Consider the following 18818-nt stretch of genomic DNA (forward strand, 5'->3'; position numbering starts at 1 on the left):
ATATGGCCTGAACACTCGGTTCATCAACTCCATGAATGCTGCTGGGGCATTGGTCAACCAAACGACATGACCAGGAACTCATAATGCCCGTACCGAGTGCGGAATGTTGTCTTAGGGACATCGGATGCCCTAATCCTCAGCTGGTGGTAGCCAGATCTCAAGTCTATCTTTGAAAACACTTTTGCACCCTGAAGCTGGTCAAACAAATCATCAATCCTCGGCAGTGGATACTTATTCTTTATCGTCACTTTGTTCAATTGCCGGTAATCAATGCACATCCTCATCGATCCGTCCTTTTTCTTCACAAATAACACCGGGCACCCCAAGGAGAAATACTAGGCCTGATAAAACCCTTCTCTAGCAAGTCTTGCAACTGGTCCTTTAACTCCTTCAACTCTGGCGGGGCCATGCGATACGGCGGAATAGAAATGGGCTGCGTGCCTGGGGCCAGATCAATACAGAAGTCAATATCCCTGTCGGGCGGCATACCCGGCAGGTCTGAAGGGAAAACCTCGGGGAACTCCCGAACAATAGGAAGAGAATCAATAGAAGGGACCTCTGTGCTGGAATCACGAACATACGCCAGATAAGCTAAACACCCCTTCTCGACCATGCGTCGAGCCTTCACATATGAGATAACACTGCGGGTGGCATGACCTGGGGTCCCTCTCCACTCCAATCGGGGTAAATCTGGCAAAGCCAAGGTCACAGTCTTGGCGTGACAATCCAAGATAGCATGATACGGGGACAACCAATCCATCCCTAATATAACGTCGAAATCCACCATGTCTAAGAGCAATAAATCAACACGGGTCTCAAGACCCTCAAACACTACTACACAAGAACGATGAACTCGGTCGACCACTATAGAATCACCCACCGGTGTAGATACATAAACAGGAATACCCAAAGCATCACTAGGCATAGCCAGGTAGGGTGCAAAATAGGACGGCACATATGAATACGTAGACCCAGGGTCAAATAGCACTGAAGCATCCCTATCACAGACCAGAATAGTACCTGTAATAACAGCATCTGACGACTCAGCCTCTGGCCTGGCTGGCAAGGCATAACACCGGGGCTGGGCCCCACCTCCCTGAGCCATGTCTCTGGGATGATCGGCTACTGGCTGACCCCTACCTCTGCCGGTCCGAGCTCCACCTCTACGGTCTCTACCTCCACCTCTATGATCTCTACCCCCGCCTCTAGCTGGCTGGGCAAGCTGTGGATCACCTGGTGCCTGAATCATGGGGCGAGGACCCTGCTGCTTAGAACTACCCGTGGCTCGAGGGCAAAATCTGACAATGTGACTTGGGTCACCATAACCATAACAAGCCCTCGGCTGCTGAGACTGCTGGCCCTAACGACCTGTATGTCCTCCCCGGAAACTCTGAAGTGGTGGTGCATTGATGGGCTGTTGATCAGAATAATGATGCTGAGAACCACCACCGCCTGGAGTACAATGAGAAACCTAGAGTGCTGACTGAAAGGGTCTCGGTGGATGGCCTCTACCATAGAATCCCTACCTCCAGACGAGGTACCACTGAACCTACCAGAATGACGAGGCCTCTTATCCGACACCTGAACACCTCCCCGTGCAAGGGCCATCTCAACTCTGCGGGCCGCATTGGCCGCCTCCTGAAAGGAAATCTCACTACCAGCTCCCATGGCCATCTAGAGACGGATCGGCTGAATCAATCCATCAATAAACCTCCGCACCCTCTCTCGCTCTATGGGGAGTATAACAGTAGCATGGCGTGCCAAATCAATGAATCAAGTCTCATACTGTGTAACTGTCATGGAGCCCTGCTGGAGGCGCTCGAACTGCCTGCGTAGTGCCTCCCGCTGAATAACTGGGAGAAACTTCTCCAAAAACAACTCTGCAAACTGATCCCATGTCAATACTGGCGACCCTGCTGGCCTGGATAAATAATAGTCCCTCCACCAAGTCTTGGCGGATCCTGCAAGCCGAAAGGTGGCGAAGTCGACCCCATTGGTCTCCACAATACCCATAGTCCGAAGGATCTCATGGTAGCTGAATAAGAAATCCTGGGGATCCTCTGAAGAAGCACCGCTGAATGTGGTGGTGAAGAGCTTGGAGAACCTATCAAGCCTCCACAAAGCATCTGAGGACATAGCCGCTCCATCGCCGGTCTGAGTCACAATACCCGGCTGAACTGCCACAGCTGGCTGAACTACTGGAACCTGTGCCTGGGGAGCTACCTGCTCTGGAGTACGCGTAGCAGGAGTCTGAACTCCTCCTCCAGCCTGAGAAGTGGCTGTGCTACAGGAAGCAAACCCGCTCTAGTGACGCTCTCCACAAAGCTTACCAATCTGACCAGAGCGTCGTGAAGAACTGGGGTGGCTATGAACCCCTCTGGGACCTGAGCTGGGCCCACCGAAACTGCTGGGGCTGGAACCTCCTCATCATAATCAACATGAGGCTCCACCTCTGGGACTGCTGCTCGGGGCTGAGCTCCGCCCCGGCCTCAGCCTCTGGCACGACCTCGGCCTCTGCCCCTCGCAGGAGCTGCTGCTGGGGGCTCGGGCTGCTGCGCGGTAGAAGAGGAAGCACGTGTTCTCGCCATCTGCGAAAGAACAGAGTAGAACGACAATCAGTATTTGAGAAACAGAATCGCACGACAAGAAAGAACAAAAGTGAAGTTTTTCCTAACTCCGTAGCCTCTGGGGGATAAATACAGACGTCTCCATACCGATCCCTCAGACTCTACCAAGCTTGTCCGTGAGTAGCGAGACCTATGTAACCTAGAGCTCTGATACCAACTTGTCACGACCCGGATTTCCCACCATCGGGAGTCGTGATGGCGCCTACTGTTGGAGCTAGGCAAGCCAAACATTTAAACATTTTCGGATAACAACATAACAATAATGAAATAACGAGTCTTTAAATAAATGCGGAAGTCTTTTAAAACATAAATAACTGAAAACCCAAAATGCGGAAGTCTAATATTTCACTACCCAAGACTGGAGTCGCTATCTCACAAACCACTAAAGAGTGCTACAAACAAGTCTGAATAGAAAAATACATAATGTCTGTCTCGGTACAATGAAAACAAACAGAAAATATGGAAAGGGACTTCGGCCTGCGAACGCCAGCTAGGCTACCTCGTAAGTCCCTGGACTGAAGAGGGCTCCCGATCAACTACTGCTGTGGTCCAAGAGCTGCTCCGGTACCGTAATCTGTGCAAAAAGCACAGAAGTGTAGCATCATCACAACCGACCCCATGTGCTGGTAAGTGCCTGGCCTAACCCCGGCGAAGAGTGACGAGGCTAGACAGGACTACCAAACTAACCTGTGCAGTTTAATATATATATATATGCAATAAAAAGGAAAGAACAAAGAAATTAAACAGTTATATGGGAGGGAAGCATGCTATGGGGGAGTACAACCGGATATAAAGTCATCAACTTAAGTAAGAAACAGGGCAATAACAATAATTAACAAAAACAGGAAAAATCAACAGTTGCACGGCATCAACCTTCGTGCTTTTACTCTCATTCTCACCAAAACACAATCAAATAGAATGCACGGCATCACCCTTCGTGCTTTTCCTCACATAACTCTCATTTCAAGGCACGGAATGATCCCAATTATAGTCAAATCAGAGCACGGAATGTCCCTTCGTGCATAAATAATCAAAACATGGCACGGAATGACCCTTCGTGCAAATATAATCAAAACATGGCACGGAATGACCCTTCGTGCAAATATAATCAAAACATGGCACGGAATGACCCTTCGTGCAAATATAATCAAACATAGCACGGAATGACCCTTCGTGCATTATCACTCTTCCTCACCCAATCAACAATCACAACCAAACGGGCGAGGGAATAAGCATATAATAGGAAATGTCCCGGCAAGGGAAAAACACAATTAAACAGCTAAATCCCGGCAAGGGAGTAACAACAACAACTTTCACATCCCGGCAAGGGAGATAATCAGTATACTAAAACCATCCCGGCAAGGGATTAATCATATCTCTTTCCATTTCTTTCATTTCTTGCTCAATAGTATTTTTATTGTTCGAGCCAACACTCCAAAGAACTTACAATTCATAACCAATCCTCAAACCCTTCACGTTATGTAGAATTCATCAATTAGCATAGAAGAGTCTCAAAAATATCAGAAATACGTGCAAACAAGGACCCACGGTCATGCTAGACTCCGGTGTATAGATACTCGTCACCATGCCTATACACCGTACTCGATCATTTAGCAATTAGCAATTAATAACACTCTAATCCTATTCCCTCAAGCCAAGGTTAGATCAAACACTTACCTCAGTCCAAAGAATAGCAATCAATCCTCAAATACCTCCTTTCCTCTACAATCCGACTCCGAAACAATGATATCTAGGCATAATTAATTCAATAATATCAATAAAGACTCAGTGGCAACATCCCATAGCCTAGATATGAATTTCCTAACATTCTTCCAAAAATACCAAATTTAGACACCGGGCCCACATGGTCCAAACACGAGGCTCGGACCAAAACCTAGTCACCCATAACCCCACGAGTTCAAATATATAATTTGTTTTAAGATTCGACCCCAAATTGAGGTTGAATCACCCAACATTCTCAAAACCCTAACTCTACCCAAAACCCTTAATTTCTAATTTGAATTCATGATTTAGGGCTAGGAAATTAGTGATTAGATGAAGAAATTAAGAGATAATGAAGTTAAGAACACTTACCTAAGAAGCTATGGAGGAAAAGGCTCTTCAAAATCGTCTATGGGGTGTTAGGGAGAAGAGCTCGTGTGGAAAAATGAGGAAAGTCCCGAAGCTACTGTTTCTGTAATTTTAACAAAATCATTGGGCGTTTTTGACCTTCGCGTTCGCGAAGAAAGAGGACTGGGAACATCGCATTCGCGGAAGACTTATCGCGAACGCGTAGAAGGGTAAAGGCTGGGTCCAGGACTTGTACTATGCGAACGCGAGATGGGGTACGCGAACGCAATGAAGAAGAGGCTGTTACTACGCGAACGCGAGGACTAGTCCGCGAACGCGATGAAGGAATTACTGGGGGTCCTGAGTTGGCTTACGCGATCGCGTATGGGGTAACGCGAACGCGATTAAGGGAAGGCTAAGGCTATGCGAACGCGGGCTAAAAGACGCGATCGCGAAGAAGGAAAGCACTGTGTAAAATTTGCAGGAAATCTGCTACTTTTTCTAAGTTCAAAAATACCCCGAACACCTCCGAAAACACTCCCGAGCCCTCGGGGCTCCCAGCCAATCACACACACTAACTCAACAACATCCTACGAACTTACTCGAGCGATAAAATCGCCAAAACAACATCAAAATCAATGAATCAAACCTCAAAATCATCATTTTTTCATTCTAACTTCATAAATTTCCAACTTTACATATTTAGGTCCGAAACACGCCAAATGACGTCCGTTTTCGACCAAACTTTACAGAAAGCGCTTAACACATATTTAAGACTTGTACCGGGCGTCGGAACCAAAATACGAGCCCGATACTATAGTCTTTTAATCAATTTTCATTTCTATTTTCCTTAATAATTTCAGAAAAATAATTTCACAGAAAAATTCTTTTACTCGAGTTCTAGACCTCGGATTTCGACTCCGAGCACATGCCCGAGTCCCATATTTTTCTACGGACCCTCCGGGACCGTCAAATCACGGGTCCGGGTCTGTTTACCAAAAATGTTAACCGAAGTCAACTTTAATCATTTTAAAGCCACATTTTGAAATTTTTCACATAATTTAACATATAATCTTTCCGGCTACGCGCCCGGACTGCGTACGCAAATCGAGACAACTAAAGGTGAGGTTTTCAAGGCCTCGAAAGCACGGAAAAAGAGAGAAATCCGGTGATGACCCTTTGGGTCGTCACATTTTTTATTTTTTTTTTTACCTCTTATAACCTATCTTTGAGCCTTTATCCTATTTTTTTTAAAAATATCATGGTCTATAACCCCCCAAAAGAAAAAGAAAAAAAAAGAAAAAAGAGACGTATATTACTATTATAGTTATTACTTCTTCCAGCCATGATAAATAATGTTTGTTAGAAAAAGAAAAGAAAGATTGTGCAAGGCACGAACAAAAAAGAAAAAAACGGAAAAGGAGAGAGATACAATATATAAGTGCGTGTATATTCTTATATTTCTTTATAAAAAAAAAAGAAAAAAGAAAAAAAAGAAAATGCAAAAATACTGGGAAAAAAAAGATGGAATAATTAGTATCAAGGAACATTTGCTCCAAACTGGAAGAAGAAAAGTCACTACAAAAATATCTTTATCCTACCAGCCTGAAGCCTGACATTATAAGCCAAGAAAAAGTCCTAAATAGATTTTAAAAATCAGTGTTGAATCTACATTAGTGGAGAATGTGATATTCAGGACTTGTGATCATAAAGTTATCAATTCTGAAAGATTCAAGAGGAAAAGAATGCGAATTTTGTTTTATTCAAAAGTAAAATCAGAAGTAAGGTAAAAGTTTTGGTGAAACTTAAAAGATTAATCATTTGGCATGATGAAGGAAGTTATTTTGAATAAATTTTCTATCCTACAAAGACCAAACGTTTTGAAAAAAATGTTACAAAAAAAAATTATCATTAGAAATGTTTTTTCTCGAGGACGAGTAAAAGTTCAAGTATGGGGGAATTCGATGAATATAAATTATTCATGTATTTTCATACGTATAAATAAGAATTTTTAAATAAACCATGAATAAATATATTCGATTCTCCTATATTTTCTAACAAGTTTGGCAGAGGAAAGTTGAATTGAGGAAAGAGTACTACAAGCAAAACAAGGAGGAAAAAGAGCAATCACGTGGTAAACAAGAGTGAATCAAATTTTGAAGTCACAACGTGAAGTCTTGAAGTTACAACATCAACTTTTGAAGTCACAACTTCAAGACTTAAAGTTGCAACATCATCTCACATTTGCTACACATTTTGTATAAATAGACACTCATAATGTATTGTAAAGTATGTCTTACGGGAGAAAACTAATCTTTGGTCTCTCTCTTTGTCTTTAGTATTTTCTACTAGTTGTCTTTCTTTTAGAAGAATAATATTACTTCATAAGTTTTTTGTTTTAAATTAGTTTTTATTACTTCGTAATGGAGTAACTTCTTTTGTTGGGATAGTTGAAGAAGCTTAATATATATATTATAATACTATCTCAGTTTATCCTTGGCTTGAAACTTTCTTTTTATACTTTGTACTGTGCCGTAATAATAGTTTTAATTAATCATTATTATCACTTCTACATATTTTTATCTCTAAGTTATTTTTATATTGATTTTGTAATTCTCACGAAGCAAAATTGATATATAATAACCAATGAATAAAATAGTAGAGTGGGAATAGTTTTTAGCAAACTATTATTCCAAGTTCATAATCTTGCTTGGCTCAGTTTTAATTCTCACGGAGGAATTGTTGTAGGCAAAATTATTGATTTTTTAGTAAAAATATTTTCACGAAGTTTTTACTACCTCTTAGCACAATTCAAGCAAAAAAATATCTCGGTCTAATTGTCACTAGTTTTAACTCAATTAATTACATAACCTCACGGAGTGCTATTAATTGACTGCTTCTTAGTGAGCTAAATATAATTGTATTAGTAATAAGCAATTATCCCTCAGAGAAATACATGTAAAAATTGAGATTTTATTGTAATATATTATTAAGTGAATTCAACGATTCCCAACTATTTTAAATTATAAATCTTTCGAAAGTTCTTGATTTTTATTTAAGTAATTAACAAGCTTTAAACCTCACTCACTTTCCATCAAATTGATTCTCTCAAATAGTAGTTGAAATATTAAAAGTTTGTAGCACAGATGTTCCAATCTCTGTGGGACGATATCATAAACTATACTAGAATTTGACAAAGCACGAGCAGCAAAATCCTATACACATTGGCCTCGTCACGCGCCTAACTCATATATCATGAGTTGTGCTCTCACCACTATATCAAAGTCACTTAGGTTTTTTTTGTGCCTCAATAATATATGGATTTTATAAAAGTCGTTTCATGGTCTTTTTAATATATTTTGGTTTAGGCCACCAGTTTTGTTGAGCCGCCCCTCATTTGATAATCAACAATTATTTACAAACTACTGCCCCACTATAAACGTATTGTTTAACTAGCTTCATTCACATTTGGTAACTGAATGACAAACTCGCTGCCTTTAATGCTCTTGTCATTATTGCCTTATTTTAAGTAAAGACTGTAAATTTTATTGAGAATGTCAGGGGCGGATAAGTGGCTCTAGTAGGAGACTAGTAAAGCCTTGATTTAGGTCCCCCAAAATTTTTAATAATGGATTTTATAACTTTATTTAAAATTAGACAATATTAATGTTTGTAAAAAAAATAAAAAAGTACAAAAAAAATTATAAAAAAGGAAGAAAGGTGTCTACTCTTAAATAGTAAAAATATTTTTAAAACTTTGAATTAAACTAAAATTTTCATATTAGTAAATATATTTTTTACAACAATATCAAAGGTAACATAATGCAAATACATGTCAAATATCTCATTTATTTAAATTTTTCTTTTCTAATATAAAAAATAATATTACTATGTGAAGTTAAAGACTTTATGTCATTTAAGAATATATGCTATAAATAACAAGTATGACAAAAATGGCAAGATTTTTTTTTTTTTTTTTTTGCATATATGTATATATACGTACTAATAAAAAAAGTATAAGGTCTCTTATTAAAATTTGGCTTTAGGCCATCAATTTTACAGAGCCGCCCTTGGCACTGGGGTTTAGGGCTTTGGACGAGAATGACAGGAGCGCAACTCAATCTCCGACAACGAAAGAAATGAATGGCAAGCATGGAGCCGAATGAAAATGGTGTCAACCGGACCGAAGAAAATTGAATTTGGGTCATTATTTAGAGGAGTCCATTAAAGAAGCGACTCGGGCCTGTGTGTTTGAGATGGGCGAAGTGCAGCAATAACCACTTTTAAGTCCGCTATTTAAAATATATTCATAATTTACATTATATTTAAAGATTAGTCAATTCACCCAAAATTCAGGACTAAGTATCCTGAATTTGGAAACTTAGGACTTAGTATCTTGAATTTTTGAGCTGCTAATTTAAAATTCACGACTAAGTGTACTGAATTTGAACTACTAATTTAAAATTCAAGACATAAGATTCGAACTTCTGAACATAATTTTCGAACTTTAAGACACGATGTCCTAAAGTTTGAACTTTGAGGTTTAAACTTTAGGATGCCGTGTCGTGAAGTTTATTAGAAATTAGCTAATCTTTAAATATATAACTGTGAATATATTTTAAACGTCATGCTTAAAAGTGACTACATGGTGTTATTTCCATGTTTGAAATCCAGAGGACATGACCCTTCAATCCAAGTAGGCCTTAAAGGCTTCAACTTCGATGATTTTCACATATAGCTATTTTTACAGTTACTATTTCAAATATAATCAATGTTTGCAATATACATGAAAGGGTGTAGTACACAAATAGCACTCAGAGTGGAAAGTCTTGCATTTTTGTCCTTTATAACATTTGACCTTGAAATTCTACTCATATGGCAGGCAGGGGTCAAAAAAAAAATCACCAAAAAAATCATATTTCTGCAATTATTTATATTTGAAAATAGTCACAACGGCAAAGACTCGATTCTTGAATTTCAGGATAGTGTCTGAAGTTAAATTTTTTTTAGTTCAAAATTGCAGACCATTGTCCTGAACTTGAAAACATTTGTCTTTTCCAATCATCAGAATTACAAACAAATCATAAAAATCATTTTTCACTTTTAACACTTCTTCTAGAGGACAACCATATGATATACAATTAGATATTCGAAAGCTCATCATATTATTTTTTTTCATTTTTACTAGGTTCTAACTTAAAACATTCTCTGTCTCGTGCTCCGCCTCCGTTCTTCGTCATAAATAACGTCCGGCTGATGGTATGCTTCTTTGTTTCCTTTTTCTTTTTGCTCTTTTTATTGTTTATTTTATTTTATTTCCAGATTTTGGGGCTATATTAAGAGCATGTTTGGATTGGCTTGTTTTAAGTGACTTTTAAGCCAAAATAGCTTTTAAGCCATAAGTTAGGAATTCTAACTTTTTGCTTTTGGCTTGTTTTTGTCATTTTAGCTTAAAAACAAGTGCTTAAAAGCACTTTTTTACTTTATCCAAACACTACAAAATAACTTAAAAGCTATTTTGGCTTAAAAACACTTAAAACAAGCCAATCCAAACGGGCTCTAAATCGCCCCCCAACCCCCACGCCTGAAAAATAAGTTGTGCCATCACATCTTGATGTGTCTTTAAGTTTTGTGTATGATGTCATACATCTTCACGGCTGCAATGTAATTTCGAAGAAGGTAATAAAAAACCTATCTTATTTTCAAGATTATAAATTCCACATTTTAGACTTACCCATTACTGATTTTTTGTTTTTGCTTTTCATTATTTACTGGTTCTTATGATGTTATTATTATTTGTGTGGTTTCCATTATTTGTTGTTGTATTTTAGACTTACCTATGGATATTCTTTGACTGACCTGTTCAGGTTAAAAAAAAAGTTAAACCAACAATGTATACAACTTAAATTCTATAGAGAAAGAACACAAATCATACGCATGTTGCTAAGAAAACAAATATGCATGTTGATCGTTCAGAATTACTTAGGTTGTTAAGAAGCATAAAAGGGTAAAACAATAATGGGGTTCGGAATTCATTTTCCGTGGCCTAGAAAAGGAAAAGAATAACGAAGAAATTCTTGACTTGAGAATACGTCCATTGCTTTGGTTTTGAGTTAAGATTCTGAAATTCCATTCCTCAGAATCTAACCTTTATCTTAAACCCCAAGTCCTTTTCCCCATAAGGAATATCATTCCGTGGTCATTGATTTCCTTTTATTTTGAGCCAGTGTCTTCACCCTGGGGTCAACAAGCAGGCACCAATTTGAAATGTGCGTCTTTACTAATCATGCACAGTGGCAGAGATACCCTTGTACGAGAGTATTATCTGACACCGCCTCGTCGAAAATATATATATATATATATATATATATCTCGACATTAATTTAGGACAATGAGTAAATTCTTAAAACAACTACAACTCCAAATCCTAACTCAAATATAAGATGAGATGATAATAATTAATAAGATGGCATTGCTCACACAAAATTATGCGTACGCTACAGATCGTGCATTGACTAACTCTTCCACCCTTGCCCCTAAGTTGATTCGAAATGCTCTTTCCTTTTTTTAATGTGAGATTCATCTTGTACTTTAAAGTAAAATTAACTCAATCTAAGAGCTTTAAAAAGGAAATGCAAGTACAAGAAGAACAACAGCACATGTTCTCTTCATTAAAGTGGAGAATATATATCATGAAAATAGATTAAAGAAAGCAACAAAAGAGACGAGGAAGAAGAAGATAGATTGGAATAGCAAAGGCAAAGGGTTCTTCTGCATGTCTTACAAAACAGAGGAACAGCAGTCATTGCTTTATGGCAACATCAAGGAAAAGCAAATTAGGTACTTTTAATGTACCATTACTAGAAAAGAGTATTTGGGTTATTTTCAGAGACATAAAACGAATGCAATTGCATGTTTATACTTCTTCCGTTTCACTTTTATGTACTTCTTTAAAGAGTAAATACCCTAAAATCTCCCTAAACTATCAAGTTTTTATCAATTTCCTACTTAAATTATTTGGTGACCCCAAAACTCCATGAACTATATTGTCCTTCGTATTAAAACCCCCTCATTGCCTATGGAGGGGAGTTTTAATATAAGCGGCAATATAGTTCAGGGAGGTTTTGGAGACACCAAATATTTTAAGTAGAAAACTGACAAAAATGTGATAGTTTAAGGGGATTTTAGAGTATTAACTCTTTTTTAAAATATAAAAAATTAGAACGTTTTGGAAAGTTTGTCATCCATCCATCTCCTTAAAACTCACAGCTTTCAAAAATTCAAATATATTAGTTATTCCACTTTAATGTTCTTTTTTTGGCCTTTTTAAAAACATCGAACTAGCTTGTCAACTTATAACTTTAATATTTGCTTCCATCATCACTAAAATCACGGACAGCTCGGTGCACAAAGTATTTCGCATTCACGCAAGATCCGGGGATCACTAACTTCATATATATATATATATATATATATATCAATCACTAACATCATATATATAAGTTAAACTAATATCTTACCTTTCAGTAAAATATAACTGATGAAATATATTCATGGTTTGATAAAGCAACAAATAACAACTATTAGATCTTGGACATCATCAATCATAAAATCTACTTTACCCATTACCATAATGGAAGGAAAATTGAGAATGACAAGAAAAGACAAACAATTGTTAAAGACCGTTTTGTCAAATGAATAACACTATAACAAGACAGTTTGGTCAGATTAACACTATAACAAGAGGTTTCGGGTTCAAGCCCTAATGAAGAAATTTCTGATAAGGAGCGTTTTTTCCTTCAATGGGTCTATGCTATGCACATTTGGATTAGATGAACTAATTGGTTCAGGATATCATATGGTTAAATCTAACCAGAAACAAAAAAAGAAAAAAACTCTATAAATCTCTTGATTTTAGTACAATATAATAGTCCAATGCAACTCACACAGCTAACAGTGCACATCCTCATTTCATTCCTATCCACAACATGCCAGCAAAACAGTACAAGGGAACTCTGCTTTATGCCTATACCACTTTACCTAAAGGTTGTAATATATTCCTCCAAAGCGCATAAAATACCCTAAGATATCAGAATCAGTTTATCTTTTTCTTGAAAGTTCAACTGACAACTGATGTGCATACCTTGTTCGGAGATGAAGAATTTTCACTTATTTGATCTCAAGAGAGAAAATAATAAAACTTAGATAACAAACAGTCTTACAAACCCCTGAGATTTATCCAAAAGATATCTTTTTGACACCAAGAGTCATTTCCCAACAATGCAATCGTGATTTGTTCAACTTGCTGACCAATACAAAAATACAGCAGATTAGATGTATCATTGCAATGTTAACAAGGAAAAGGTGCAAAAGAGACGAAGCATTTCATAAACAACTAAGTTTAAATTCCCTAGTTTTCCCTCCACAAAAAAAAAAAAAAAAAAAAGGAAGAAACAAATGAGCACAAATCTATGAAACAACAACAAAAAAAGGAAATCTATGATGTTTTAGTTTTTAGAAAAGAACTAGAAATTGAATTAGCAAGGCGATAAATTGAGATCTCAAGTTTGTGTCTGACAATAAACTATGACAGGAAAACTGACAGGTATCATGTATACATGTTTATTAAAAAATAAACGGGCACAAAAGAATGTAAAGTAGTAACTATTTATATTCTCTAGAGCAAATTAAGGCTCAAGTCAAGGGAAAGACAAGTAGTCATCTTCGAGCAAATGAGTTGACATGTTTTCCATCAGGCGACTACGGAAGCAAGTAATATCACTTTATTTCTCCTTTCAAAGGGGTCCCAATGCCTTGGAGATGGCTGTCTTACACCAATTAAAGAATAGGAAATATCTAACGTACTGGAGGTCTCCCTCTATTTTAGTTCTATATATGCAGGCCGAATAAGTACCAAACTTACTGAAGGAGACAAAAAGGTATTTGATCCTTATTCCAATATTCCTGGCCTTCAAACAAAGCCAAGGAGAAGCATCTCTCCACAATTTCTTTTTACCTTTTTATCGTATTCCTTTTTAGTTACTCAAACATGATATGTTAAAATAGCATAGACTGAAAATAATGCTCAAATATTCCAAAAGTTCATATCACAAAACAAAGGAGCAAGATATTGCATGAAAGTCTCATCTAAAATCATTAACTTCTTTTTACCCAAGGCAGAGTATAGTTAATATAATAGAATAAAAATGCATATAGGAAATGCTGCCTCAACTAATTCTTTACATGTCCATAGTAAACTAACAGAGGTTTATAGAGAGAAATGTATTAGTCTTCTTATTTTGACATGAAATAAGAGGCATCTCTCAACCAATTTCCTATCTCTTTGCTTTGTTTTTTTATCCAATACAAAGTACTTGAAGCTCTGGTCAACAGAATCTTCCATTTGAAAGGGAAAATGGTTTTGAAGTTTTCAAGAGATCATACATCATTAGATAGTGGATACTTTCAGTCAATATCAGAAAAAAAATTCCAAATTTAATTCTGGGAATATGGTTCCCAAACTTTGCCAGATAAAGAATATGAGAACATAAAAGTCTCTGGCGGATAAATTCTTGTACCCATTGTAAGGTGTGAAGTGTTTCAAGCAAGTTATAGTGCAGAGGAATATCATGCTAGGGCCCACAAATATGTAAAACTGGAAGGATGAGATCTCTTTTTGAGCCGGCTGTGAAGATTCGATTGGTTCTAGCGTTCAACTGGCTCTGTCCAAGATTCTATGCTTCACCTAGACTCCCTCTCTCTTTCTCACCCCATTCTCTTATAAGAGCTCTTTGGAAACATCTTTGGTCTGTGAAGTTGTACAACTAAGGAGATAGATAAGAGCAGTAGTACAGTTTTCTTGAACTGAGTATCAGAAGCAGAATTGTTCTCTGAAGAATAATACAGAAGAATCATGATTTGCATCTAAAGGGTAAGACTAGACTGAAACCAAGTACAGCAGATCACTTTCAGGTACGTTATAATTAGTTAAATTACTTATATCGTGCCTATTAACTCGCACCACAAGACTTAATTGCTAATCATCATACAGAAGGCCAGAAGATGTACCATCATCACCGCCAGGATAAGAGCATGCACCCTTCAACAAGAATGTCTATCTCTGAAAGGCATCTGTTCCTGCAAGGTGGAAATGGCAACGGGGACTCAGGGCTTGTCCTGTCAACAGATGCCAAGCCAAGATTGAAATGGACACCAGACCTCCATGAGAGGTTTACAGAAGCCGTTAATCAACTTGGTGGAGCAGACAGTAAGTGCACACAAATATACCAATTTCAAGATGCACCAGGAAGATGTTATTTCATGAAGATAATTAACTGCAATATTCTTCTGCTGCAGAAGCCACGCCAAAATCAGTTCTAAAGCTTATGGGGATCCAAGGATTAACCTTGTACCACTTAAAGAGCCATCTTCAGGTTAGTTCTTATTTGCTTTATGGCATTACAAATCCATGCAATAAACAAGACATTCTATGAGGGGCATATTCAGCGTTGAAGTTTAGCTACCACGGCAATAGTTCCAAACAAAACAACTGGTGGTAAGAGGGGAAAAGCATCTTTTGCATCAACTGCAAAGAATTTTCAAATTGTTTCATTTAAAATATTAAAGTGCAGCTGCCATATATGTACTTCTATAGTGTGAAGGAAAACTAATCAAAACTTTGTACCTGGGCTGGCAAAAATACAGAGAAATATAGCCCTTTGTTTTTCTTTACATCCATAAGACTGAAGAATATTTCTGACAATTTTTTGATCCTTTTAGATTGGCCAGAAACTAACGCTTTACAAAAATGCTGGCAGAAATACAGACTAAGTAAGAATCTCCATGGACAAGCAAATGCTAGTGGGGCTAATAAAGCTGGTAAGAAATCAAATACATACCCAAGAAAATAGTTCACAAAATTTCTTTTACAGAGAGAGAACATCTGAAAACTTACCGAGTTTGTGGAATAGTTGCAGCAGCAGGAGAAGATAGGATGTCTGAGAATAGTGCAACTTGCATGAGTAATCCAAGCATCGGACCCCAACCAAACAAGTAAGAACAAACAACGTTTGATCCTTCATTCAAACCATTCATCCTTCTATTTCATGTCTCAGCAAAATCCTCAGTTTTGATTATTCTGACAAAAAGTTATCCATTCAGAAACATTCAAATAAGTGAAGCAATACAAATCCAAATAGAAGTGCAGAGAAGGCTTCATGAGCAGCTTGAGGTATGAAATTACTGCAGAATTTCTCTTACGTATGAGAAGTGAGAGCAAAGCCTATGCCAAAAATACTTGTAGTAAAATTTGAGACTTCCTGGTTGATGATCTGAAAGCCGGAAGCATGAGAGTATTGAAACTTGATAGAAGGCACTTTCACCTTCAAGATAAGCAACTTGATATCTTCAATAATCTAGTTAACAGGCCTAGTCCATGTGTTCTGTGTTTCAAGAATTAAGAATCTAATCTAGACATGCATAGGGTGTTTTTTCTTTTCAAACTTTGAAATTCGAAGAAAATTTTTCCTTGACGCCTTCTAAATGAGCCCTAATTGAACTGATATAGGTACAACGACATTTACAGTTACGGATAGAAGCTCAAGGAAAATATTTGCATGCCGTGCTCGAGAAAGCACAGGAAACCCTTGGAAGACAAGACATGGGAACAGTAGGATTAGAGGCAGCCAAGGTCCAACTATCAGAATTGGTATCCACAGTATCTAACCAATGCCTGAACCCTACATTTTCTGATATAAAAGAACTATCAAGATTTAGCAGCCAACAAACACAAGCTACCCAACTAGCAGATCGTTCAATCGATAGCTGCTTGACCTCTTGTGAAGGCTCTTTGAGGGACAACACTATGCATAATAACCAAATTGGATTGAGGCCTTTCGAGTTTACACCATCTATAGAATGTAAGGATATTGAGAATGACACCAGGATACAACAGACAGCACTGAGATGGTGTGACAACCTCAAGGAGAGCAACAAACTATTCTCTGCAATGAATGAGGGTAAAGAAAAAAAATTCACCACAGAGACTAACTGCAAGGACTTATCAATGAGTATCGGACTTCAAGATGGAAACTTGGATGGAAGCAGTAATCATTCAGATGGGAAATTCAATGGAACAGACACAACTGTCAGACTTTTTCACCAGGCAGCCAACAGAGGCGATTCAATGCCAGAGAGGCAGAAGTCTTCACAAGAGTATAAGTTGTCTTACTTTGCACCTAAACTGGACCTAAACATGCATGATGAAACAGATGCAGCTTCAAGTTGTAAGCAATTTGACTTAAATGGTTTCAGTTGGACTTGAGTAACCTTATATCACAAAGGGTAAACCATGAGAGGAGACGCCAGGTAACTTGCTTCTAATATTTTGATTGAGATAGAGATCAGCATATGGAAACATAGCCTGATGGTTTCCTTGGAAGGAAAAAATTATGTATAATAATTAAAATTCCAGATCAAATAGAAATATAGAATATTGTAACTCCACTAGATCTGCTCAGATCTTATTTTCTGATCTCAAATTTTACTTTCATGCAAAGTTTCAGGTAGAAGAGGGTATTATTAATCCTTAGCACTTGAATGATCCTTCAATCGAAAACTCTTGCTCTAAAAGTCCTTAGGGGGTCATAAGCAGACCTCTTCTTAGGAATATACCATGGATTTTCCTACTCCATATGTTGCAAATACTTCCTCAAACGCCAACTGCCATATGATGCTAAATTATAATCACATCCAAAGTCACTTCAACAGAATATATAGAGTCCCAGAAATCAAACTAACGTCTTTGGAATATGTCTAACATACTGGAATAACAAATTCAAATAAATCCAATCACTTTCCTCAAATGTCACCCTAACAGTTAATAGTATAAAACTTTTCAAGTGTTATCAATAATCACTTTCGCTTATGAAAGAAGATACATTGAAGCTCAGGACAGAAAATTGATTACCTAATATCCAGCTTTTTATGAGGTGAACTTCTCTTTCAATCTCAACCTTATACATTTAGCATCAAAACTATAAGAAAACTATTTATCTGGAAGCTTGGTTCTAAAATTGGCCCGCTCTTTTCATTTAATAGACAATTGAAGATGGGAAAGTTTGAAGCTTAATACAGCGTGTGCTTTTTGGGTGTTTGATAAAATGCCGGAAGTTTTTCAACACAGGCATTGTAAGGTAAGCAAATGCAGAAATTCAAGTATAATTGCTTCAAATAGCGCTATTCTAAGCACATTTCATCCCAAAAAATTACACATAGTCATAACACCGCCAGCTAAATATAGGAAAACAGAAAATAAAAGAGAGACGAGGAAAACTTCAAATATTTTACGAACCCTAAGAAATCTCGTGAGCAGCGACGACCGGCAAAAGGAACTCGGTACCGGAGCATCACCGGCGACCGCCAGCTAAATATAGGGAAACAGAAAATAAAAGAGAGACGAGAAAACTTCAAATATTTTACGAACCATAAGAAATCTCGTGAGCAGCGACGACCGGCAAAAGGAACTCGGTACCGGAGCATCACCGGCGACGGCGAGGCAAAAAAATTTGGACCATTTCTCGATTTGTGCGTGTCATCCTTGCGCAGGGGCCATGCTAATCTTCTCTGTATCGTTCCAATTTTATCGGATGTCCCCGAAGGGACAATACTTGCTATTACGCTAGTGTTTTTAAGGGGAAAAAGAAATTCTTCTGTTTCCGATGAGGGAGAAGCGCAAAAGAGCATACTCACTGAGTAAATACCGTTTTGGATCCCAAAGTTCGAAAATTAAACACTTTCATCCTATTTTAAAAACGTTTATTTCAACATCACCCCCTTAAGTATTCATTCACGTAATGAAGTTCCATCTGCACTTGTGAAGATGTCAAGATTACTCTCTTTAAGACTTTAACCCATAGATTTTAGAAATGTTTTCTTTTGCTATATTATTAATAGGTGCCTGAATATAAAAAAATTGGAAAAATTGAAATATTTCTAACAACAAATGGACAATTGTCATATTTTAATCATATTATAGCAAATGAAGTAAAAGACATAAAAATATTAGCAAGATCAATGATTTTATTATCCCTATTATAATAAAAATCAGTCATTTTGTGAGAT

General features: G+C 37.5%; 1 protein-coding gene and 1 long non-coding RNA gene across 7 annotated transcripts; one reads left to right on the plus strand and one right to left on the minus strand.

The window, feature by feature from the left end:
- Positions 12573 to 18452, minus strand: LOC109229344. 5 transcript variants are annotated; one of them, XR_002068553.1, is made up of 5 exons: positions 18181 to 18452; positions 15957 to 16078; positions 15652 to 15834; positions 14766 to 15047; positions 12573 to 13002 (listed from the first exon to the last, which is right to left on the minus strand). It is a non-coding gene; the product is annotated as an uncharacterized LOC109229344 (long non-coding RNA). The 5 variants fall into 5 exon arrangements; XR_002068554.1 differs by lacking the exon at positions 15957 to 16078 and having other exon boundaries at positions 14766 to 15044; positions 18181 to 18446; XR_002068551.1 differs by lacking the exon at positions 15957 to 16078 and having other exon boundaries at positions 18181 to 18445.
- LOC109229342 (myb-related protein 2-like) lies at positions 13164 to 17206 on the plus strand. 2 transcript variants are annotated; one of them, XM_019394751.1, is made up of 7 exons: positions 13164 to 14669; positions 14749 to 14964; positions 15054 to 15130; positions 15515 to 15575; positions 15668 to 15749; positions 15858 to 15927; positions 16282 to 17206. In XM_019394751.1, the coding sequence occupies exons 2-7, from the start codon at positions 14760 to 14762 to the stop codon at positions 17017 to 17019; spliced, it is 1233 nt and encodes a 410-aa protein (XP_019250296.1). In that variant the 5' UTR covers positions 13164 to 14669; positions 14749 to 14759; the 3' UTR covers positions 17020 to 17206. The 2 variants fall into 2 exon arrangements, with proteins under 2 accessions (XP_019250296.1, XP_019250295.1); XM_019394750.1 differs by having other exon boundaries at positions 13166 to 14669; positions 16264 to 17206.

The sequence above is a fragment of the Nicotiana attenuata genome, chromosome 7, assembly GCF_001879085.1.
Source record: "Nicotiana attenuata strain UT chromosome 7, NIATTr2, whole genome shotgun sequence".
NCBI classification, from domain to species: Eukaryota; Viridiplantae; Streptophyta; class Magnoliopsida; order Solanales; family Solanaceae; genus Nicotiana; species Nicotiana attenuata.